At 39.1% G+C, this 25,747-nt stretch overlaps 1 protein-coding gene across 2 annotated transcripts in view; it reads right to left on the bottom strand.

The window, feature by feature from the left end:
• The window catches only part of entpd6 (ectonucleoside triphosphate diphosphohydrolase 6), a 55,530-nt gene that overhangs the window by 29,090 nt on the left and 693 nt on the right, over positions 1–25,747 (bottom strand). For both annotated transcript variants that reach the window (XM_048600660.1, XM_048600659.1), the window contains exons 2-8: positions 25,466–25,507; positions 23,259–23,548; positions 16,789–16,865; positions 10,691–10,834; positions 5,914–5,989; positions 4,013–4,048; positions 2,086–2,174 (exon numbers count right to left, since the gene is read on the bottom strand). In XM_048600660.1, the coding sequence (XP_048456617.1) occupies positions 2,086–2,174; positions 4,013–4,048; positions 5,914–5,989; positions 10,691–10,834; positions 16,789–16,865; positions 23,259–23,490 (654 nt within the window). In that variant the 5' untranslated portion in view covers positions 23,491–23,548; positions 25,466–25,507. The remainder of the gene's footprint in view (positions 1–2,085; positions 2,175–4,012; positions 4,049–5,913; positions 5,990–10,690; positions 10,835–16,788; positions 16,866–23,258; positions 23,549–25,465; positions 25,508–25,747) is intronic.

Below are 25,747 nucleotides of genomic sequence, written 5' to 3'. Positions count from 1 at the left end.
GGGGGGGGGAAGAGAGAAGAAGAGAGATCAACAAACTACTTGAAAGGTTAGACCAAAATAAACACGTGAATAAAGAAACTGATTAGGCAGGAAAATGGGAAAAGGAAATCATTCAGCACATTGAGCCTGTTATGCCACTGAATTAGATTGTGGTTGATCTGCACCTCATTTCATTTAGCCCCATTTGTCTCACATTTCTTGACATATCAAAGATCTATCACTCAGTCTTGAACATTTCAATTGACCCAGCATCCATAGTATTTACATGTGCATTGGATAAGCGGGGGGGATTAAAGTATTCCACATTCCTGTTAACTCATGTGAAGACTGCTCCATTCCACTCATAACATTACATCTGAAGTTTCAAGAATGTACATCCCTAATCCAAACTCCTCACCAGGAAAAAATGGCTATGCTGTATCTATCTTATCAAGTCCTTTCAGTATCATAAATATCTGGAATTGATCACATCTTATCTTTAACTGATTTTCTCCTGAACCATTGTCCGAGGCCAAATCATACCATGCACAATTTTGGTGTTGCAGTTTACATCGCTTTAACCTGCTTATATACTGTGCAACACATGGAATAGCTTCCTACCTGCTCACCAAAACTGCCTGTCTCCATCTCAAACACACTTGGCTCAGCCCCAACTTCAGTTTCATCAGAGCTTCACTACCATGAGCCTTTACTATGCTAATGTCCTCCTGGATCAGCTTCCGTCTTCGGTCCTACATACAGTCATCTTCTGCCAATATCCTGTTTTACACCAAGTTCCATTCACATCAACCTTGTACTTGCTGACTAACACTGGGTCCCTATACAATGTCCAGATTTTAAAATTCGAATCTTGGTTTCCAAATTCTTTTAAGGACATGTCTCTCCCTCATCTCTATTGTTCTCCAGCCTTACAGCCCTCAGATCTCTGCACTCATCCGATTCTGATTTTTTGTGTTTCCCCAACTGTAATCACTCCAAGAATCACGGCCATTACTTTAGCTGTGTTGACCATACACTCAAACTCTCAGACTGTACTCTCCACCGCTCTCCTCCTTGTGTGGCTCAGTGTCAGACTTTGTTCGATAAAGCTGCTGTCAAGTACCTTGGGATTACATTGAAGGACCTGTAGAAATCTAAACTGATGTTGTTCTAAACTCCAAGGGAGTACAAGCCAAGTTTATGGAACCTTCTTCACATTAAACTCTTTATCCACTTTGCAGGACTGTATGTGAACATATTATTGCAATGAAAAATGTCAGAAAATAGACTCGATCTCCAATTGAGAGAATCTGCAAATGAAATTGTTAAGCCTGTGGAGGTGATCTTGGGAGATTTGCATTTTCTGATTTTGCTAGAGAAAACAAGTGTAACTACGAGATGAAGGAATTTAATTAATCTAGATCAGTAAATGAACTACTGAATCCTGAAAAACAGCTTCATATTTGAAACACACCAGACACAATGATTTTAATGTCTGGACAACTTTATGGAATACAAAGGTATTTTTCCAGAAAAGTATTGAGACTAGAAAATAAGTTCCAGTTGGCTGCTAAAAGCTACCTTTTCATAAAACACAAATAAACAATTCCACTGACACATTTTGTTAATTAACTTATTACACATCATATCCTAAGCTTAACAGTTAAATGAAACGCTGCCTTTGAAAATGATGGAATAAAATGTACCATATAGATAAATTAGGACAGTTCCAAAACAGGTGAACAATGAGAGGTTGAAATGAACATCAGATCTATTCAAATCAGAGAAGTCACAGATCTGGTCCTTACCGTGCCAAAGAAGCAGATCTCAGTTGATTGGCTTTGGGATGAAGATGTTTCACTTAGTTTGATACCCGTCACTATCGAGCAGCCAAAGCTGGGGTTGATACAATCCATTATAATGCACTGGGGTCAAGTCGCCTAACACAAGGACTATTTAAAATTAAATACTAAATATCAATTAATGGCCAAGGAACTGATCTACACAGGAAAGGTGAGAGGGTGGGGGTTGGCAGTGAGAAAACTGTCAGGGTTAAAAAATATAAATGAATTAATCAGAAGACTAATTTATGGAGAAAAAACATACCTCACTGTGAGGCAAAAATGTGATCTGGATCGAGCCTCCTCCAAGGTCAAGCATGCCTGTTGTGTTATGCTTTTCCCCTTGCAAGCTATCTGAAAAGAATAAGCTACATTGAACATTGAAAATTCATCACGAGGAAAGATATTGAAATAAATTCAAGATTAGGTAAATTGCCTTTCAATAAAAAATGAAACATGAAGCGGAAATTATGTAAAGTATAGTCTTGAGGTCGTTGAGGTTGGTTGGCTCGCCCGCCGAGCTGGTTTCTTGTTTCGCAGACGTTTCGTTACTGTGCTTGGTAACATCCTCAGTGCAGCCTCCGATGAAGCGTCGGTGTGTTTTCCCGCCTGGTTTTTAAACTCTGGCGTCCGTTGAGATGGATTGCCTCACTTTCGTTTTTCCTTCGTAGTGGAATGTATATGGGGTTGAGTTCAACGTGTTTATTAATAGCATGCTTCGTGCTACATTGGACAAACAGGAAGGAAACTAACAACAAGAGTACATGAACACCAACTGGCTACAAAAAGACACGACCAATACTCTCATCTCAATCCACATGGACAAGGAGAACCACGACTGGGACAACACCAAGATCCTGGGACAGGCTAGGCAGAGACAAGCACGAGAATTCCTGGAAGCTGGCACTCCACGACTGCGAAACAAGAAACCAGCTCAGCGAGCCAACCAACCTCAACACCCACAACCTGAGCTACAAATCTACTTAAAGTATAGGCTCCACTCGCATGTATTTCAGGTATTTTTGGCGGCTGAAACAGTCATACGTGCAGCTATTAAACAGACCTGTCCCTTAAATTGTCAGTCACATAGTTCCCTGTCTGGTGTCAGATAAAGATTAATTATAATTCTTGGATATTTCCTGTCAGAAAGTAAAGAGGAGGATCCCTCCTTTCTGTAAACTGAAAATCTATTTAGGCTCTCACGTCGTAACAGAACCCAGAAGATTGCTGACCAGCCACACATTGCAGTTAGTGTAACATTCAGATGAGAATTATTGCTGCAGGAACAGACGTCAGACCAGGTCACTGGCAAGTTGAACTTGGGTTCCTGCTGAGTGAGAAAGGGAGATTTTACAGGAGTGTTGATGTGATCTCGTCTCTAGTTCAGTTGTCTGCGAAAATCAGCAAGCATATCAGAAGACATTGAAGAAGCTGGTGAGGATAGGGGTGGGTAGATGCAGTAGTGATAGTTAGGCAGAAGGGTGGTTGGAGAAGACTATATATAGGTCATGACATACTAGGATGAGATCTGAAGAAATTCAGCAGGGGGAACCTTGAAAAAAAAAAGACGACTAAACTGGGAAATTGAAGGTGAGGGGAAAAGATAACATTCCAGTCACACCTCAGTATGGCATGTCATTTCTAAATGAAGAGTGCATGATGTATAAAATAAGTTTAATATGCTTTGAATACAAATCAAGTAGATAGTAGTAGCTTTGATTTAACAATTAAAGGTAACACTGTACAGGAACTGGAAAGGGGCGAATAATTTGGCTATCTTCTGGCTTGAGGCGCCTTTTGCTACAGAGCAAAAGCAGCTCCTCCTCCACCACAGGTTTAATGGTTTTTGCCAAAACATTCACACCCTGCAACTGTTCAGCTAACTAGTAGTCAATCACATTGTTGTTGGGAGGCAGAAGACCTTTGTTATTGATAACTAGTGAGTAGTCCACAGACCAATCAGCTACTTGTTGGCAGCCAAAGCCCCATTCATACCCCTTGCCTTCAGCTCATCTGTAAACTGCTTGAACAAGCAACTGTGTAAACAGTATTCACAACGAGTGTCGGGTTACTTGCTTTGAAAAAGTGCAGCAATCCTTCAACAATTGTTGGTTTTTTTTAAGCAGTTAATTTTTCCATTTCAGTCCACATTCAAAAATACAGAGAAACAAAAATATAAGCTTTAAACTTACCTACTAAAAAGTTCACAGTAATCCAAGCAGAGATACCTGCAATTACAAGGCAATTGTTAGGAGAAAATAAACATGATCAATGGTATAGTATTTACTGAAATGAAGGCCAATGATGTCTATTTTCACAACGGAGGTTTGTAGGCAAACTACAAAGAGTGGCTAACTTACAATGAGATGCCAAATTAAATCTGCACAGATTTAAGGGTTGGAAACAGAAGTGGTAAGCGGTTTTAAATATCAATGCTGAATTCCACTCAGTGCAGATTCTAAGAATATGACAGGTGGTCACTGAACCCTTGGGTCAGCATCTTGAAAATTATACAATTCCTACTCACACCTCAAAACGCTAGCTAGTTCAATAAAACTGTCTTCTTATAACATCCTTTACTTCTTCCCTGCTCCTTTTTCATCTCCTTCTTGCACATCTGCTATCATTGTAACCTGTGTCCAGACACTTGTCCTTCCTTCCTGATGCAAAACTCTCCTCCTCTACATCTCCTATTGTACCTGTGTCTTTCTCACTTTTCTTTATGAAGCAATGTTTTTCATATTTATTTTAAAAGCCTGCATGGAGTACAGGAGTTGGGAGATCATGTTGTGGTGATACAAGACATTGGTGAGGCCACCTTTAGAATAGCGTGTACAATTCTGGTCACTCTGCTATAGGAAGGATGTTATTAAACTACAAAGGGTACAGAAAGAAATTACAAAAGATGTTGCTGAGACTGGAGGATTTGAGTTATAACGAAAGGCTGGGACTATTTTCCCTGGAGTGGAGGCTGAGGGGTTGACCTTAGACAGGCTCAAATCATGAGGGGCGTAAATCGGGTGAATAGCCAAGGTCTTTTTCCACAGGTAAGGGAATTCAAAACTACAGGACATAGATTTAAGGTGAGAGGCTAACAATTTAAAAGGGTCCTGAAGGTGGTGCATCTAAGGAATGAGCTGCTGGAGGAAGTGGTACAGGTGGATACATTTACAACCTTTAAAAGACATTTGGGCAGGTACCTGAATGGGAAAGGTTGAGAGGGATATGGGCTAAACGCAGAGAAATGGGACTAGTTCAGTTCAGGATACATGGTCTGCATGGAAAAATTGGACCAAAGGCTCTGTTTCCAGGTTGTACGAGTCTGTGACAATACATGTGAGATGGATATGAGGAACCACAGAGAGCTGATCAGTGGTGTGCAGACAAACAGGAAAATGCCGGCAAGTTGCTGCAACATTAAATGACAAATTGGAGTCAAGGAATTAAGGTGACATTGAGCATTACAGAGGAGATATGAATTAGTAGGAAAAATTGGGGAAACTTGTGTTTTTCAAACTTGAAGGGGCATAGCAGTAATTTTTGAGTTTGCAAACGAGACATTCAAGAAGATGACAGCAAATTCAGGATTTATGTTTTCTTCCATAAAGTCTGATCAATTTGAGGAATTGCTTTAGACACCCAAAAATCCTGTTATCAATTAAGAGTCAGACAGCAATAGAAGGATGTTTGAACCAAGATCATTTGACTGGCCTCTTTCATTTATAATTATCTTGTGATTGTGGCATTCAGCAGTAGAAAGACCTTCTACCAAGGGGTATGAAGTGGTTATTTCTTTTCCACAACATGGATTGCTGGATTAGAACTGCCAGCAGAAACCTTCAAAGATGTGCAAGGTCTCAGTTTCAATCTAGCAGGACAACATAGGAATGCAGAAGCTTTGTGTTTATGCTAGATGTCAATCAGTGCATTTCACGAGTGGTATAATGAGATGCATATTTTGGGAAGAATGGAGGGGAAGCAGGGTGGAGAAAATACCTTATAAAGCAACATTTGATGTTGAGAATATTTAAACACAGACATGATTTGTCTCTAGGTTCAAACGCAAGTTATAATCTAAGAGCCAGTGCCCTACCTTCATCAGTCCCATCCATGATACTAACACAATCATTTGTTACTAGGAAAGGGCTCAGTTGAAATACTTCCTTTACCTACAAAAAAGGATTCAGTAAATACAAAGTATTTAATTAAATCATCTTTTCCATTAACTTGTGTTTTTTTGGCAAATCACTAACACAATAAATCCAGTATTGTGCAAACCAAGTCAATTCAAAGTCATTCTTCAAGCCAAAAAGCTACAGATAACTGACCCCATGACATTTATTCTATTATATATATGGATTTAGACAGTAGCATGCTTTGAGAGGCTAATGCTAGAAGTCAAATCTATCTATACCTACCCTGTGATATGAAGTGCTCTAATGCTTTAAGGATTCACATACCTTGTATTTTAAGCAAGATACAGAAGGATTTTCACATTGTATCATAGTTTCACACTTTAACAACAGTGGGACCTTTAGATACGTAGATCAATAAACATCAAAAAATTGAATATATTGAGAGTTAATTGCCCCAAGGCACGTCCATGCATGTGCAAATGTGGTTAGATATCACAGCACATCACCCAATTTCAAAATCCAAAAACAGATACAGAGTGGTACCTAGGAAACAGAAAATAATTTAGAAAGAATTCTATTCTGCGCAGCATGAATGCTGGCACAGTTAACATCTTGAGGTTTTGAAGGTGACAATTGGTGTATATCACGTTTTATAACATTATGCAACAACCTTGAAAAGAAGGCAGTTGTTAATTAAATCCTATTTAAAAATACTAGACCTCCCAGCTCAGCCTAACAAGGGGTCAGCATGCCACTGTCAGCAGTACATCTGCTCCTAAAGTTGAGGCAATAGATGACAGCAAAGAGGAGTTCGACATCAACTTTAAGCACCATCTGGTCCAAAGCCCAGACAAAAATACTAATCTACCTTGGAAATTACAAAGCCAGAGTCAGAAAGGATGCAAATCTCTGGAAGGGTATGACAAGCAAGGAAGGAGAAAGCAAACTCCACCAAAATCCTCCTTCTGACAAAATGTCTAGAACATGAGCTGGTGGTAACAACAGCATATTTTATCTGCAAGACAAGACCACCTCATGGCAACATTCATTGTCCAAACACTGGCACTGTATAGAGATGTTCACAGCATCTGGCCATGACAGGTACTGATTACTACTGAACCAGTAAGTGCCGTATCTGATCTTTCATCTCCATTAGCCTGACACCTAATTAATGACTCCTCCTCCAAATTATATGAAAAATGCATCTTTCATTTAACATCCAGAAAATTAAGTCTTCTTCTAACCAGCTCCCACAGAAAAACACCTTCTCTTGTCAATTAAGTACCCCAATGAGGTCCTGGAAAATGTGGACCATTTTTCATGTTTTACAAGCATTCTCTTGATGTAGGTAGACATGAAGGATAAAATTCATTAACAGCTTCAATGTACCAATTGAGTTTTTGGCCAACTGATGAAAAGAGTATTGGCACACCATGATCTCAAACCGGAGACTAAATTTACAATAACTCATCCACACTTCAGAGACTTGGATGATTTACTGCAGGCATCTCAAACCACAGAAGATGTACCATCAATGGTGTCTTCACAAGATCCTTCAAACCTAGCAGGAAAAAGTGCAGTCCAACAGCAGAGTCCTCTCTCAAGCCAACTTGCCAAGCAAAGAGGAAATAATCACTCAAAACCAGTTCAACTCAACAGCATATTTCATTCACATACCTGATAGCAGATTCCTGAAGTATTCTGAACTTGTCATAGTAGGAAATTCACAGGAACACAGCAGAAATACTTTTGGGATGTCCTCAAAACTTAATGATTGAAGAGGTCAAGCATACTCATCAACTTGTGGGACAGCCTGGCCTCTGACCAAAACAAAGGCAGCTCATTTGATAAGGCACCTAATGCATTAAGGGACTTCATAAGAGATGTGCAGAGGCAACGGTGAGGTGTGAGAGGAGTGTACAAACTTACAAACAACTTATCCATCCAACACTACTCACCCTGCACGTGGCAGTTTTTAGATCATGCATTGGATTATTCAGCCTGATCTAGAATGCACTGACTCATGGAGAAAGCATACTCAGTATTAGCTTTCAAAAGAAAATTGGCTATATACTTCAAAAGAAAAATCTGTAGTGACAGCAAGGACACTGGAACTAATGGAAAAGCTCCTTCAAAAGGAAGACAGAGGAATGATGAAATAGATGTCCTCCTCTGCAATGCAAGAATCTGAAGAAAGCAAGCTGGTATCTTTCACAAACATACTTTGATTAGGTTTGCGATGGGTGGTCTCATGAAATTTTATCTATACCAAATATACTTACCCCATCTGAACTGTTAGATAGGATACTAAGTGCAGATACAGGCCATTTGGCCCAACCAAGCCAAATTTAAACACCTGCTCAAGCCTCCTGCCATCTTTTCTCATCCAAATTGATCTTTGTGAAACATCTTTTCCCTGCTCCCTCATATGCTCATCTCACTTCCTCAAATGCATCTACATAGTTGACTTCAATCACCAAAGTATTGAGGTCCACATTCCCATCACTCTTTGGGTAAAAATGTTTCTTTTGAATCTCCTATTGGATTTCTTGATGACTATATTTTTATTGATATCTCTAGTCATGCTGTTCCCCACATTCTCCCTGTATCCACTTCTAAAACCCTTCATAATTTTATTTTAATTACTTTTATTAGGTCACCCATTTTTCTTTTTAGAAAAGAGGTCCATCGTGTCGATTCTTTCCTAATATGTATAGCCATTCCTGACATCATCCTTGTAAATCTTCTCTGTATCCTCTCCAGTGCTTTTATGTCCTTTTCATAAAATGTTAAAGCATAACATCATGCAATGCACTGGTTCTGGTCTAACAAAGGCTCACCAGAGGTTTAGAATAACTTCTCTACTTTTCAATTCTATCCCTCTAGAAACAAAACAAAACAATTTTGTTTGCATTTTTGGGTATTGCTAACTTGTAATTCAGCTTTAAGTGACTAGTGTATTTGTATTGCAATATCCCATTGTTCTTCTATTCTACTTAGATTTGCACTTCCACATAATCAATGATGCTTCTACTCCTACTAAAAGTAGTCTCGTACATTTGTATTTGAACTTCATTTGTCAATTATTTGTCAATTCCACAAGTTTATTAATCTCCTTTGTAAATTGGTTGCAGTCTTGTTCAGTATTGACTATCCCTGAAACCTACCGTCTGCCCTCAAAACCTGGTGCCATCCATGAATTTAGAAATCATTAATGTAAATTGTGAACAGTGGTCCCAGCACTCTCCATTGTGGAAACCACTTTCTAGCATTGAATAATTATCCTTCACTCCCACTCTGCTTTATATGTCACTTTCTCCATCTATGCATTCTAATTGTTTTTTAAACTGTCTCTAAACCAACTGTATAACTGTCCCACAATTTTCGCATTGTCTATTTCATTCTGTCAGATTTCCACCTTAGCTAACTTAAGACCATCTAACCTATTTGCCGAGTACATTTTCGCATTAAGAAGCTTTGAAACTAACTAGCAATCCATTTGTTTTTTGTCCTGTTTCTACATTCTCGGACTTAAGAATTCAGATAAATTACATCTACTGCTTTACTACTGTGCGCTTTATTACCTCCACAAATTCAATAAGGTTGGTCAAGCAAAAACTTCCCTTTTGAAATTCTTGCTGACTATTCATTATATTTCTAATTTCTAGATGTTCTCCTATTCTCTCTCTTTATAAGGATTTGGATTTTTATCCTGATGACATTAAGTTGACATCTCTAATTCACTGCTGTTCCCAGACCTCACCTAACTCAAGGTCCCAGTTCATGATCACACTGGGCTCCCAGACCTCAGCTCTCTCATACCCAATGCTCTGATTACTCGTAGTACAATCACACAGACATGCTGCCTGGTATGGCCTTTTCCTAACTCAAGACATCTAACCAAATCCATCAATCCCATATCTATCATTGCTGTTACAGTATCTTTTCAAGAAATTCAAGCAGCAGAGCATTTTAACCTCTCAGCTTTCTGAATACCCTAAACCTTTAAAAAAACTGTACTAGAGAATGCATCAGTAAAAGGCACACAGGTGAGAGAGTTTCACAGAGACAGAAGGGAGACAGTGAGAAAAGAAAACATTAAGGATAAGAAAGAAGCAATAACTTCATACAAACGTGACTAAAATGCTTCTTAATACAAAAACATTCAGCTAATAGGTCAGCTGGCCTTAAGTTAGCTAAGGTGGGAATTGGATAAATGAATTGGACAATGCAAAATTATGGGGCAGTCATACGGTTGGTTGAGAGACAGTTAAAAAATAGAATATCAAGATAGAGAAAGTGACACAAAAGAAAGCACAGAAAAAAATAACTAAGAACAGTCCTTCACTATGACTAATGGTATCATTCACATAATGCAACTTTCTTGCATCATTTGACTCATCGTGAACAATGCCACAAATACACGAAGTGGCAACAAAACAATTCAGTATAATGCAGGAATACAGCTTCACAGTTAAACAATGTTCCCCCATGTAACCCCCCGCCACTAGTTTTGCCCAAACCTCAGGAATCCAGAGCACAAATACCTCATTTGTTTTGGGACAGATGAACAAGCTGGTGAAGCACAGACCAGTTCTCCTACACATTCCACAGCCAGCTTTTTTCATCATTTACTTCTTCACAACAAGCTATGAAAATGTATTATGTAAATTCTCCAAATTACTAAAGTTTTCTTCAATGTTAATAAAAAAAAAGTTACTTCAGTGGAGTTACCTTATCCAACAAGTGCTGAGCTTTTACTCCTGGCAACAGACGTAAACCAGCAGTAGCTTTTAGTACTAAAGGTGTGCTTGCCCAAACGTTCCTAGGAATTGACTTTTTGGCAATGTCCAATAGGTCCTGGATGCCTTTTGTGGCCTGTAATACATATCCAATGTTAAAAAAAACAAGTCTCAGTTAAAAAGAATTTAATTCTGAAAGAATAAGTTTCAATAGCAATTCAAATCTATAAACAGTAATGTGTTGCCTGGACAGCATACATGCACTATTTCTGCCTATCAAATTCAGTATTAACTTTTAAAGTCTTAATTCAAGGCAGTCACAGTAAGTACTTGCAGATTTCCACCTATTGGTACCCTTTCAGTTTCTTAAATAGCATATATTTCATTTGTGTTTAGAGTCATGGTTCAATACTGACTTTTCAACACCAGTATTGTGGTTCTCACTAACAGTCCGTTATCATTTTGCAGTCTTTACATTTTAAGATAGTGGTTTAGTATTACAGGCAGTCCCTAGGTTGCAAACGGTTTCCACTCTGAAAACCATTCACAAGTCAAATTGTACGCAAGTCGGAACACACTGCAGGACAATGGAAAGCAGCTGTACGTAAGGATAGAAAACGTTCATGTCAGGTCTTTAAAATTATAACCACATAGAGGATTGCAATCATAAGTATAAGTATTTCTAAATTGGATGTTTGTAAATTGGGAACCCCTGTACAGATGATTTTAGGACATTTGTTTCTATAATGTGAGTATTTGTCCTTCAAAAGTGGTGGTGGGTCTTGTTGGATTCTTGTAATCCATGTGATGAAGGTGCGCCCACAGTGCTTGTAAGTTGGAGAGTTCTGGGTTTTGATTTAGTAGCAACACAAAAATGGTGATACATGACTAAGTTAAGAAAGTGTACAATTCAGGTGTGAACATCAAGGTGATTATGAGGCTTGCAACAGTTTCTTCAAAGTAGATAGAGCTTGAAATAAAACATTTTCAGTATTTGCATACCTGTGAATTCAGATTTTGAAACTGAAAAAATAATCTGAGGAAGGGTCACTGGACCAAAACATTAACTCTGATTTCTTTCCACAGATGCTGCCAGACCGGCTGAGCTTTTCCAGCAATTTCTGTTTTTATTTGATTTTCAGCATCTGCAGTTCTTTCCATTTTTATTACATATTAGCATTCAGGAAACAGTAGATATTATAATTGGTGTGCTGCAGGTATCAGTGCTGGGCCTCAACATTTTATAATTTATGTAAATAACTTGGATGAATGGAGCCATGGCATGGTTGCTAAATTTATTGATGATACAAAGTAAGTTTTGTTTAGGATATAAGGAAGCTGCAAAGGGATACAGAAATGTTAAGGGAACAGATGAAGCTTCAACAAATGGAGCACAATATAGGAGTATGTGATATTGTTCATTCTGGCAGTAAGAATAATAAAGAAGCATATTATCTAGATGAGGAGACATTGCAGAGCTCTGACCTGCAGAGGTATCCGCGTTTTCTAGCACATGAAAGCTAACAAAACGTGATACTCTATTAAGGAGAATTGAATGCAAAAGTAGGGAGATTATACACAGCACTAGGGAGATCATAGTTGGGGCATACAGCTTCAGTCTCTTTATTTAAGGATATAACTGCATCAAAACCAGTTCAGAGAAGGTTTATTAGACTATACTTCAAAGGGTGGAGTGTCTTACAAGGAAACAAGGATAGGCTTGTATCAGAGATAGTAGATAGTAGATAGACTTGTATCAGAGATTTCTGAAGAAGGGTCTAGGCCCGAAACGTCAGTCTTCCTGCTCCTATGATGCTGCTTGGCCTGCTGTGTTCATCCAGCTCTACACCGTGTTATCTAAGGATAGGTTTGTATCTGCTGGAGTTTAGAAGAGAAAGGGCAATTTAATTGAAACATAAGATCCTGAGGTGTCTTGCCACGGTGAATGTGAATGTGGAGTAGATATTTCCTCCTGAAAGAGAATCTGGAAGTAAAGGTCACCCATTTATGACACAGATGAGGAGAAATTTTTCTCAGAGGGTTCAATGCCTTTGGAACTTCCTTCATCAAAAGACACTGGAAGCAGAGTCTTTGAATATTTTTAAAGCTGAGGTAGCTAGCTCTTGATAAGCAAGGGGTGAAAGGCCATCAGGGTTGGTAGAAATATAGTCAGATCAGCCACGATCCTATTAGGGCGCAGAAGGCTTGAGGGGCAAGTCACCTACTCCTTACTCCTAATGTATGTGTTCACAATGTTGTCTATCACACACATACCAGTATCAATTTATCACTCAATAACACTCCACAAATAATCCAAAGTTAATCTATTGTCCTTAGTGACTGATGTGCCAGAACATAGAATATAGAACTGTACAGGACAGTACAGGCCCTTCGGCCCACGATGTTGTACCGAACTTTTATCCTAAACCCAAAGTCTATCTAACCTCCACCCCTACCTTATACTATCATCCATATGCCTATTAATAGCCGCTTAAATGGCTCTAATGAGTCCGACTCCACTACCCTCTCTGTCAATGCATTCCACACCCCTACCACTCTGAGTGAAGAGAGTTGGATCACTCTACCTCCTTGAAATTATCATCAAAAATCCAAAAGTCAATGCATCATTGTTAATCTGTACTAGCTGGGCAGGAACAGTTCTGTGCTTGTAATCTCAAAAAGATTAGTTTTTGAGGACCACAAAGACTGTTGTAATTAGATTCAGCATTTGTAGATAACTTTTCATCATGATCAAAAACCTCCATGTTAATGTAGTTTATGGCAATAAACCCAGCCCCTCAATAAGGGGCTCTGAAGTTATTTCACATAATAATACGTATATTTTCAGGACATGGGCTGAGGCAGTTTCTAATCCCATCCTCAGAGGTGTTTCAGCTGTTTTACCCAGACTATCACCAAAGAAGCAGAGTCCAAAAAGTGTCAGATTATCACTTGTCAGGGAAAATTTTGTGCCACTTTTTTCAACAACTCTAGTTTTTTTTTGCTGGGGCACTTTTATCCAAGGAACATACTAAACTACAAGACTGATGGCTCTCTCAATTTTAAAGATCAGACAGGGTGGCTTACATGTTATTCTGTGCTGGCTAGTGTGAATAGATTCTCGATACCAAGTTGAAATTTGCAGATCTTTCAACAAAAGCAAAATAATGGAGTTTCTGATTATCCAAAGTTAATCAACTGCTAGAAATACTAGAAAGATCTGGTACCATCTGTGAAGAGAGAAAGAGAGTTTCAGGTCGATGACTTTTGTCAAAACATTTTCATCTGAAATATTAGTTCTTGTTCTCTCTGCACATGCTGCCTACCTGGTGAGTATTTCCTGTTTATTTTTATTATTGCAGATCCTCAGTGCTGACTAGCCTGACTGTGTTATTGTAGTTACTATTGTTGAGCCCAGTGCTGAAAAACATTGCACATTTACCTAATTGCTATACCCAATAGCTATATTTTTCATGTTTCTGTCCCTGTTGATTTTGTTTGGTATTCTTGGAAAGGCACTGGAGCTTGTCTTTATGCGTGTGCTAAGTGATCGGACTGAAAGTCCCGGTACCAAATATTCATGATGTCTCTTTATGCAATGACATACCATATTATTTGATGACCTTAATAGCAAGTCAAAAGGTCACAAAAACACTACTTGGTTATTTCCAAAAACTGCAGCCCTCGATAGATGTTGTGTATGCTGACTCAACTCAACAAAGCACCTAGTTTTAGTCTGATACAGACAATATCCCAGTGTCAAAGTGTGCACTATGCTTCTGCACTGCAATACACTCAAAGATTCAGTGGCTATGTCTCTAATCTGCCATTTAGCTTTGACTGTGTCACACTTGTCATAAACTAGTTTATCAGCTTCAGTCTGGTTCCTAAGGGAGGAGGAACCAGAGGGTGGGGCGAATAGGAAGTCTTGCATAAGGTACAGGAGGCCAACCAGCTTCATTGCAGAGAAAACAGACTTCAGTTGAGTGTTTGGAGAAATAAAGATTATTCTCATTGGGCAACAAACATTAAAGGAAGATCTCACAAAAGATATTGAAATTTGAGGGGTCTTTGTTAGAGTAAGGAAGCAACTATGTCCTGAAACGACTAGATTTAAAATTGAAAATAATTGGCAAAAGAACTAGATGGCAAGTTAGGAGGTTGTTTTCACAGAGGGCTTTTAAGATCTCGAATGCACTCCCTGAAAGAGCTGTGGAAACAGATTCCACAGGATTAAAGATTTGCAGGGTTATGGGGAGCAAGTTGGACCCTGGGACTAAGTTGGACAGCTGTTTCAAAGGCTCAGTCCATACATGACAAGTCAAGTCAAGTCAAACAATTTCACTTTTCCTGTAAGATTCTAGGACTCTAACCCGGTCAACTCCACATTCCTCCATCTCTGGTCTCTTGTGTATCTCCTGTTACCCTTCACCCCAATGGCAAAGGATCAAGTTTTAACTCTGGAATTTTACTCAACATCTATCGCATCCTTTATAATGGTCATTTAAAACTTACCTCTTCAGTCAATCATTCAGCCAACCCTCTTCATCTTGTTGACTGTCATTTTTGTCTTGCACTTTTGTGAAACACTTTAGGACATTTTAGTACACTAAAAGATGCCATTACAAATGCAGACTGATCACTATTCATCTGTCCTCCAACATCTCTAGGTTAAATCAAAATGCATCCATATCAAATTTACACTGCCTTAGTAATTTATCTCTAAAACCACAAATCTTCACCTCTCTCTCCCCTACATTCTGTATTCTTCAGGCTCATAGTGTCTTCACTGAAAATAAATTTTACAATCTAAAAATTACTTTGTATTTTTCCACTACTTATCACTTAGCTGAAGACCACCTTCAGTTTGTAAGCATGACCCGACCTTCAAGTCATTGGTCAATTATCCAACACATCTCAGTCTGATTGGACAGTCCTTGGCCTCCTACACTGTTTCATTCAAGCTCAATATAAATTCAAGAACAGCACTTCACCCTTCGGTTTGGCAGTTTACAGCCTTAGTAGTGAGGAAACAACTTGTAATAAAGGATATTACAGTAGATTCTCTGGTATGACAGTTGTAAGCTCGTGCTCAGAGTTGGGCGCTCAATACACTTGGGATGCTTGATTTTCTTCGGCAATAGTCATGGAGTAGAGAAACTTTCATTTTGCCAAATATTTCATTTTATAAACCCCAATTCCCACTATTCTGCTGCAACTATTTAATCTTTTGACAAACAAAAGTTCCAAGTTGTCCCCTGCCATCTCTGCATCCATGTGCAATAGGACCTTCATGCTGCAAAAGTGCCAGACAATATCCATTGTTATATTTTCTTGTTGGCAATCTCTCTTTGACATTCAAGGAAATGTCATATCTGAATCACCAACTATGAAGATCTTGCAGTTTACCATGGACCAGAATCTGAACTGGACCACGCATATACATACTCCAACTACAAGGACAGGACTGGTGTTTCTGCAGTGAGTAACTGACTGGCATCCCATCTAACAACTTAGACATGCACCCCCACATTTAATGGCATCAGTGCATACCATAAATGAAGTACATTGCAGCAAGGCTGCTTTGATAGCAACTTCCAAACCTCTGAGCTCTCCTACTTAGAAAGACAAGAATAGCAGATACATGGGATCCCAACCACCTGCAAGTTCCCTTCTAAGCCACACCATCCTGACAACTATAATCGCTGTTCTTTTGATGTCACTGGATTAAAATTTGCAAACTCACTCTTTACAGCATTGTGGGTGTGCCTAATCCACATAGACAGTGGTTCAAGAAAGCAGCTTACCAGTACCGTCTTGAGGGCAATTATAGAATGGCAACAAATGCTGACCTTGTCAGTAACCCACATCCTATCAAAGAACAATTTTTAACACAGTCTTTCAAAAAGTTGATCATCTCTAATATCCTCCATTTCAGGTCATTGACCAAAACATTAATTTTGTTTCTCTTTCTGTAGATGCAGGCTGGCTTGTTTATTGTTTATAGCCTTTCCTATGGACAATGTCACAAAGCATCGCTGGTAACATTTTGTTAACTGATAAGAAGCACAAACTAAGAGAAAGTAATACCAAATGGGGCTCATCAGAATATGCCGACAATCCTGGCTTCAAAGCTTTGAATGTTTCATCTGCAAGTTTAGGAGATTCTGTTGAAAGGAATCGCAAAATTAGAAATTTGGATGATTAGATTTCTCAACTGTACAATTCATTTCAATGAGAGCGTGCAGCAATATTAACTAGGTCAGTATTTCCGCAACCATGATTTTAAACCATTAAGCTTTATTGGAAAACTTCCTGCAGAGTTAATGAAAGTTTGCTTATATTGTGGGATTTTGGAACAGGAGGAAGAAATAACCATTGAAAGACCGAAGCCCGAGTTACAAATGCAGGCAATAAATAATGAAATGCTTAACAGCCTACACATTGAAAGTCATACCATTGCAGTGTAGGACAAATACTTTAAAAAACATTCTGATTTAAACGTTTGTGCTGAAAATTAAGCCAACAAATGGTCGTAAAAACAGGGTTCAGCATTAAAAAGACAGTAGAGAGAGCACAGCTTTTCTTTGAAGTAGCGCCCTGAAGTGTCTTACATCCAGTCAAGAGGGCAGACGACCCTCAATATAATGCTCATAGACAGCTCCGCTGACTATGCGTGGAGATCAAAGGTTACATTTCTAGGCTAGCAATCTACAGGACTGGACTAATGATTTGGAGCTGTGTGTTCAAATCATTGGGTATTTAAATCCTTATATAAATCTGCAATAAGCAGCTAGCAACAGTTTAGTGACTATAAAATTAGTGAAGTCAAAAATTACATCTGGTTCACTGTCCTTAAAGTAAGGAAATCCATCAACCTTATGCAGTCTGCCCTCTTTCACCTGTAGTGAAGAGGTTCACTCGTAATTGTATCAAATCTCAATTAAAAGTCAAACATGACCGCAACCAAATGAATTAGCCAGCATCATTCTAGGTAGGATAAAGGCAAAAGTAATCCAGTTGATTCTATAAAGTGACCCCCATTAACGTCTGGGAACTTGCACCAAAATTAGGAAAGCAAAATTAGTCACACAGACAACAAGTTACAGTTGTACACCGTATTCATACCTTTCATACAACTTCCCAGACATCCCTATCCCTAGCAACATCTTGTCAAACTGGCAGGATAGAGGATAGATCTATCAGAGGTAGTATCACAGTCATTATGCAAGAGAGTGGGAAGTACTGGGAGTCCTCAACATTGACTCTGGATCTCATGAAGTCTCATGAAGCTTAAATCAGGAAACATCCTGATTACACCTACCACCCTCCCTCAGCTAATACTCCACCAAGTTGACCACCCATTTGGAAGCAGCAAGTATCCTGGGTAGCCATGACATATATAGTCCATATACTATCAAGGACATAAAATTCCACCCCTACACTGAGGCCACCCTTTAATGTGATCCTATTAGCACGCTAATTGGATTAATTCAGAACTGATCTATTAGCTCAACATTGGAAAATGAGGAGTGCAGTGGGCCATTTGCCATTTAACTATATTCAAGCACAATCCATAAGCTCATGGAATACATTTCACTCACTCTGACATCACCATCAAATCAGGGTACTGAACCCTGGTTCGAAGAGAAATGTAGTGAGGATGCCAGGACAATGTGTGAAGAGAGGTGTGAGATTTATACATAAATATTTTTGAGTTTAGATTTCAAACTAACAGCAGATGGGTATTGTGTTTTTTTTTGTGAAGGGATTCAATACCAACTAGGTCAGTATTTCCATAACTATGATTTTAAACCATTAAGCTTTGATGGAAATCCTCCTGCCGAGTTAATGAAAGTTTGTTTATATTGTGGGATTTTGCAACAGGAGAAAGAAAATATTGAAATACATTACCTTGCATTTGGGATTAGAATCTATTTGTAAGAGTCAAAGATAAAGGCATCATAGCTCACAACACCAGAACTGGAAAGAAGCAGTTAAACCAAAGTTTTGATAGGGAAGGAAAATTTCTCTAGACTTTGATTAACTGTAAAGTGATGGTGTTGGGGAGTAGATGGGATTTTTACTTTTGGGTATTTGAAATCTTTTAAATTGTGTGCAGATCATTTTTATTTTTTTTTCCTTTTTCTGCACATTACACTCCTGTTTCAGTGTTAAAAATCAAATCTTCAACCTGTGTGTTTATATTTCAGTCAAAGACTGCCATGTTAAAATAGAAACAAATGCAATTCATCAAGACAGATCTCATTCTGTGAATTAACTTGTCCAGTAGTAATATCAGCTGGGATCATAACAGTCAGACTTACATAAAAGTGAGGTGCCAAAGTGGTGAAGCAACACAGGTCTAGATTATAAGAACATAATTAAGAAATGGGAGGAATAGGCCATTTGTCCCTTCATGCCTGCTCTGCCAAACCTCTTCCTATGGTCCTCCTTATCATTCATGCCAGTTTTCAAACAATTTGATTCACTCCTTTTAGATCAAGAAATGACCGAGCACACTGGAGCATATCAAAGGATTCCAAAAAAAACCTCAAGATATACATAATGTAGATTGGCTCTAGCTGAGCTCAATGCCAAGCTGTTCCTGTACAACGACATCACCATCACCAGCACCAACTCAACAAGGTGGAAAATGAAGTATTCGGTACTATTCTCAACTCAAATAATGAAATAGATTGTATCAGACCTTGGTCTGATAAGTTGAAAATAACATCTGCCCACTGAAAGGCTAAACATCTAACCTTGATATTCAACGGTATTACAATGGCTGAATTTTAACATTCCAGGGCATACCATTAACCAGAAACATGACTGGACTAGTAAAAGAAATGCTTGGTTACAATAGCAAGCTAGCGCCTGGGAATTCTACAGAGTAACCCACTTCCTGACCCTTCTAAGCCTGTCCACTGTTTACCAGGCTCAAGTTAAGAGATGGAACTTTAACATTAAAGCAGTTGATCATGAAGTGTGTTCAGATTCTTTAAAAGGTTACTGAATTGGTGAGTCAGCTCTGCAGGAACACACAAAAGGGAAGCCCAGGGGTCACAGGAAGTACTTCGGTAATTATTGAAATTTTAATAAAAGACAGAGAACTTTTCAACATGGAGGGAACATATGGATCTTTTTACTTAGAATCCAAAATCCAATAGAGAATTCAAGAGAAATTTCTTTATACATAGAGTACCAAAAATGTGGAACGTGTTTACACAAGTTTAGAGGCACTTAGCATAGAGGCTTTTAAGGAGTAACTAGGTGAATTCATGAGAAAAAAATAGGATATGCTGATAGAAGTGGAATATGAGAGTGGTACAATGTTCTCTTGGATCATAAATGTCAACATAAACTGGTTGGGCCAAATGGCCTGTGTGTTGCAAATTCCATACGAGAGCGCCACTGAATTAGTCAGAACACTGGGTCTTTCCCGATGTACTTGCATCATTTTTCCTTTTCAAGTTCACAATATACCCAATTCTCTTTTCAATATTACTGTGAAATCTGCGTCCATCTTTTCAGCCAGTTCGTTCCAAATCATGACAGCTTTAAAGTTCTGGCAAAGATCAGTAGCTTGGGTTGTGGGCGAGGTTGATGACTTGCTCGCCGAGCTGGCTTGTTCTCGTTCAGACGTCTCGGCACCATGCTAAGTGACATCATCAGTGGAACCTCAGAGGAAGCGATGTTATTCTATTCCACTTGGAATTTATACTGTCTGGTCCGTTATGGCGAGTGGTGTCATTTCCGGTTTTGATCTCTATGGGTTTGTAAATGGGGTCCAATTCTATATGTTTGTTGACTGAAGTATGGGTGGAGAACCATGCCTTTAGGAATTCCTGTGCATGTCTATTTTTGGCTTGGGCTATGGTTACCTTGTCCCAGTTAAATTGATGGACTTCATTGTCCGAGTGTACCAATATTAAGAACAGTTTGTCGTGCCGTTTTGTTGCTAGTTGATGTTCATATATTCTGATGGCTAGTTTCCTTCCTGTCTGTCCGATGTAATGTTTGTTGTTGTTGTTGCATGGTATTTTGTAAACCACATTGGTTCTGCATGTTGTGGGAATGGGGTCTTTAATCCTTGTAAGTGTTTGTCGTAGAGCGGCTGTGGGCTTGTGGGCTACCATAATTCCTGCTGATCTTAGGAGTCTTGTTGTCAGTTCCAATATGTTCTTGATGTAGGGCAGTGTGGCCAATGTGTTAGGTCATGTTGTGTCCTCCTGTTATCTGTTTACTAGGCATCTGCAGACGAAGTTGTGGGGATATTCATTTATAGTGAGGATTTGTATAGGTGCTCTTCCTCTTTCCTGCGTAGCTCCGGGGTGTTGCAGTGTGTCCTGGCCTGTTTAAATAGTGTTCTAACGTAGCTTTGTTTGTGGATGTTGGGGTGGTTGCTGGGAAAGTTGAGGATTTGATCAGTATGGGTTGCTTTTCACACCACAACACCCTGGAATTACGCAGGAAAAAGAGGAAGAGCACCTATACAAAATCCTCACTATAAACGATATTTCCACAACTTCATCCACAGATACCTACTCAGTAGACAACAACAGGAGGTCACAGTACGACCTAACACACTGGCCACACTGCCCTACATCAAGAACATATCAGAACTGACAGCAAGACTCCTAAGACCACCAGGAATCATGGTGGCCCACAAGCCCACAGCCATTCTACAACAAACACTTACAAGGATTAAAGACCCCATTCCCACAATATGCAGCACCAATGTGGTTTACAAAATACCATGCAACAACTACCACAAACATTACATCGGACCAACAGGATGGAAAACTAGCCATCAGAATACATGAACATCAACTAGAAGCAAAACGGCACGACGAACTCTCCTTAATATCGGTACATTCAGACAATGAAGGCCATCAGCTTAACTGGGACAAGGTAATGATAGTAGCCCAAGCCAAAGATAGACACGCACGGGAATTCCTAGAGGTATGGGTCTCCACCCATACTTCAATCAACAAACATATAGAATTGGACCCATACAGATCAAAACCAGAAATGACACTACTCACCCTAATGGACTGGACAGTATAAATTCTAAGCAGAGTAGAATAACATCGCTTCATCAGAGGCTCCACTGATGATGTCACCTAGCATGGTGATGAAACATCTGAACAAAAACAAGCCAGCTTGGCGAGCAAGTCAACAACCTCACCAAACCTTTAATTGTAAAGCCACGAATGGCATGTTTATGCCCAAAGAAAAAAAGCAACTATAACATGTCCTGTCACTTTTAAAGATTTGTCTATATTGTAACAATTGAGAGATTTAAACGCTGCTATATCTTGGGACAGTAATGCTAAATGTAACGTAGATGGAAGAAAGGAGTCATGTGACCATGTTGGAATCTGATTCGCAGTAAACCGGAGAAAAACAACGAATGCTGGAGATTACAGAGGGTCAGACAGCATCCACGGAGAGAGAGCAAGCTAACGTTTTGAGTCTAGATAACTCTTCATCTAAACGTTAGCTTGCTTTCTCTCCATGGATGCTATCTGACCCTCTGATCGCCAGCATTTTGTTGTTTTCAGTACAGATTCCAGCATCTGCAGTAATTTGCTCTCACAGTAAGCCTGGGTGGGTGGTTTTACTATTAGAAATTTGAGGAAGACTCAGATCATTGAATTGAGAGGAAGGTGCAAGTTATTTATACAAGGGGACGACAGCACGTTCTACATATACAATAATTTTATTTACTGTCATGGGATATGGGCATTGCTGTCCAAACATAATTTATTCTCCATCCTCAATTTCCCTTGAACAAGAGTTGATAGGTTGCCTTTTTAAACGGTTGTCGTGTGGGCATACCCATGGTGCCGTTATGGAGTTCTGGGATTTTTGACCCAATAATCTCAGTCTCCCAAAGTCAGAAAGGTATTATGGACGTTAAGTTGTAAACAGTAAAGGAGCAGGAAAGCTGATGTTTCGGGTCGGGACCCTTCTTCAGAAAAAAGGGTCAAAACGTCAGCTTTCCTGCTCCTCTGATGCTGCCTGGCCTGCTGTGTTACTCCAGCTCCACACTTGTCTCGGACTCCAGCATTGGCAGTTCTTACTATATCTAAGTTGCAAACAGTTCTTTTTTATTCATTCACGGGATGAGGGTGTCGCCAGCTAGGCAAGCATTTATTGCGTATCCCTAAATTAAGAGTCAACCACATTGCTGAGAGTCTGGAGTCACATGTAGGCCAAACCAGGTAAGGATAGCAGTTTTCTTCCCTGAAGGACATTAGTGAAATTGTTTCATGGTCATTGTCATAATTCCAGATTTGTTTTTATTTTATTGAATTCAATTCCACCATCTGCCATGACGGGATTCAAACATGGGTCCCCAGAACGTTAACTGGGTGTTTGGATTAACAGTCCAAAAATAATGCCATTAGGCCATCACCTCCCCATACAGCACTATTACTCAAACTACAGTTACTAATTACAGTAAAAAGTATTGTAGCAGGCGTCATGTTTCTCAGTATCAGTATCCACATCTTAGCAATTTTGCAAAGTAGCTGGAAATGAATACCTACCATTTGGCAACTTGGTAAACTTGAAGACATGGATGCGTGTCCCAGTGCTGCCAGCATCAAACATGATTCCATAGAAGTCTTGAGGCATAGGTTGTTCGAGTGTCGCCTGCATGACGAATCCGAGCCCATTCTGTGTTCTTTGAAAAGGTTTCTTTTGATACACATATATTAATATGCATACGAAAAGGACAAACACATATGCAACTTTTGGTACCTTCATGGCTCCCAACATCTAAAATCATTTTTTTTGCTGCAGATTCAAGCAAGGCTTGCACAACTCATTGTAGAATCTGTAATAAAAGTTAATTTAAACAATTAACCAGGTTCATATATTTAAGACATTTTCTCAAGCTGGACAGTGGAATTTTTCTTTTTCTAAATAGCAGGGTACAGTGCAGCTTTGGAAAATTCTCAATCAAGGTGACAAAATTTAAAACCAAATAAATCCAGGTAATCAGTGGTGGATTAACACAGAAATTGTGTCATGTACTAAAATTAAGTATAAAATGCTGCAATACTGAGGCAAAGCAGGACCAATAACCAAAATGACTCCATAGAAATCTGATCTTGCACCCTTTATCTGCTCTGACCTATACGTGACATCAGTACTACATCAAAATAGTTGACTCAAAGTGATATGGCAAGTCCCTCAGCCTTAGAAGAGAAACTTCCGATGGGCAATTAATGTTAGCTTTGCCAGCAACATTCACATCAAAAGAACGAGTAAAGAACAAAAAGGCTCGGCCCTGCACAGGCAAAACTAATGGAGAATTGTGCTCAATATTGGCAAATGGCTGTAAATGAAAATGAAAAATTTCTAGTCTTTGGTTTCTTTTCTTTAGAAAGGTGGGGGTGGTGGTGGAGGAGGAGTAGTAGTTTATAATCTATTTAAAATGCCTGGTTGAAACATTGGAAATAGTCGTAGGTCATACAGTAAATCAGCGCCTGCTTCGAAATTCAATTAGATCACATCTGATCAGTCTCATTGCTGTTTTCTTGCAATATCCCCATGTCACTTGTTATCTTTACAAATCCGTTAATTTGAGCTGTTGAATACACTCAGCCTCCCTAACCCTTCGGCGTAGAAAATTCCAAAGATTCACCACATTTTGAGGAAATGGCCTATCCCTGATTTCAGCCCCATCAACTGGGAATAATTCTTCCTGCACATAACCCTGTCGAGCTTTGTAAGAATTTTATTTGCTTCAGTTAGATCACTGGTGTAGGCCTAAAGTACAAGGCATATTTAAATGGTAAACAAACAATCTGAAGATTGACATTACTATCTTGGCTGTTGGTAGTAATCTTGTGCCAGAATCAGAAAGTTCTGCTATTGAGTATCATTCCAGCCCTGATTACAAAATCTAAGTTGAAACTCTGGTGCCGCAGTGAAGGAGTGGTACTGTTATAGATGCCATCTTTCAAATGACTTGCTGCCCCAAAAAGAAAATTGACAGTGATCATATAACCTGCTGGGTTATAATTGATTGTTATTTGAGGGATCAATATTAACTATTACAGTATACGGTGGAATAATTCACCTTCTTTGAAAGAGCGCCACGGAACCCTTTACATCCACAAACGGGGAGAAATCTGCGACTCTGTTTAACATCTCATTGTGAAAAACAACACCTCAGACAATGTAGCACTCCAATAGTCCTATGTAATAGTGTCAGCTAGATTACAAGCTCAAGTCTATGGAGTGGCACTACAACCTTCAATTTACAGCCCACAGCCTTCTGATTCACAACTACCACTGAACCAAGGATGACATAATTGTTTCAAAGGCAGAAAATTATGCACAGAGCTACAATACAGAAAAAATTATACTAATAGATTGCTTTTTCATGGTGAGTCAGAGAATGAATTATTGGAACATGCATTATGTCATTGTGTTATTATAAATGAAGCTTAAAAGTTATGGAATCAGGGCAATAATGTCAGTGAATAATACATAACTCTGCTGGGAGACAATCTAGCAAATTGGAAGTAGCATAACATAGAATATGAAAAATATCAGCATATTCACAGTTACTGTATAATATACAGTTAACCTCATAGTAGGCATTTTAATTAAAAACAGTCTAGGGATAACTTGTAAACACTATATAGTAGCCAGCTGGTTCCTTTTCATTACAAGCATATTGAAGGTGCATTGATATTACACAAAATTAATTGAGTTCATTCCTTCCAGAGTTTCTCCGCACCTGTGCACTGCAGATTTGACAATTCTGCCGTGTCATGGCATCCTGAAAAATAGTGATAGTGAAAAGTGTTCAGAACTCCTGTTTAGCAGTCATTTGGAATCTGAGATCTAACATTCACACAGAGATTTACAGTCAGTTCTTTTAGTTAGCAGTCACAGTAGGAATGGCCTAACATTTTTACTAATTAAACCTGTAACAATTGAAGAGTGACTTAAGAGATGGGAAATGTCCCTTATCCGGCAACTTGATGGTGGGGTGGGGGGAGCGGGAAGAGAGTGTGAT

Source organism: Rhincodon typus, chromosome 9 (assembly GCF_021869965.1).
Source record: "Rhincodon typus isolate 14 chromosome 9, sRhiTyp1.1, whole genome shotgun sequence".
NCBI classification, from domain to species: Eukaryota; Metazoa; Chordata; class Chondrichthyes; order Orectolobiformes; family Rhincodontidae; genus Rhincodon; species Rhincodon typus.
Note: the sequence above shows the minus strand (reverse complement) of the source record. Positions and strands in the feature narration are given on the sequence as shown.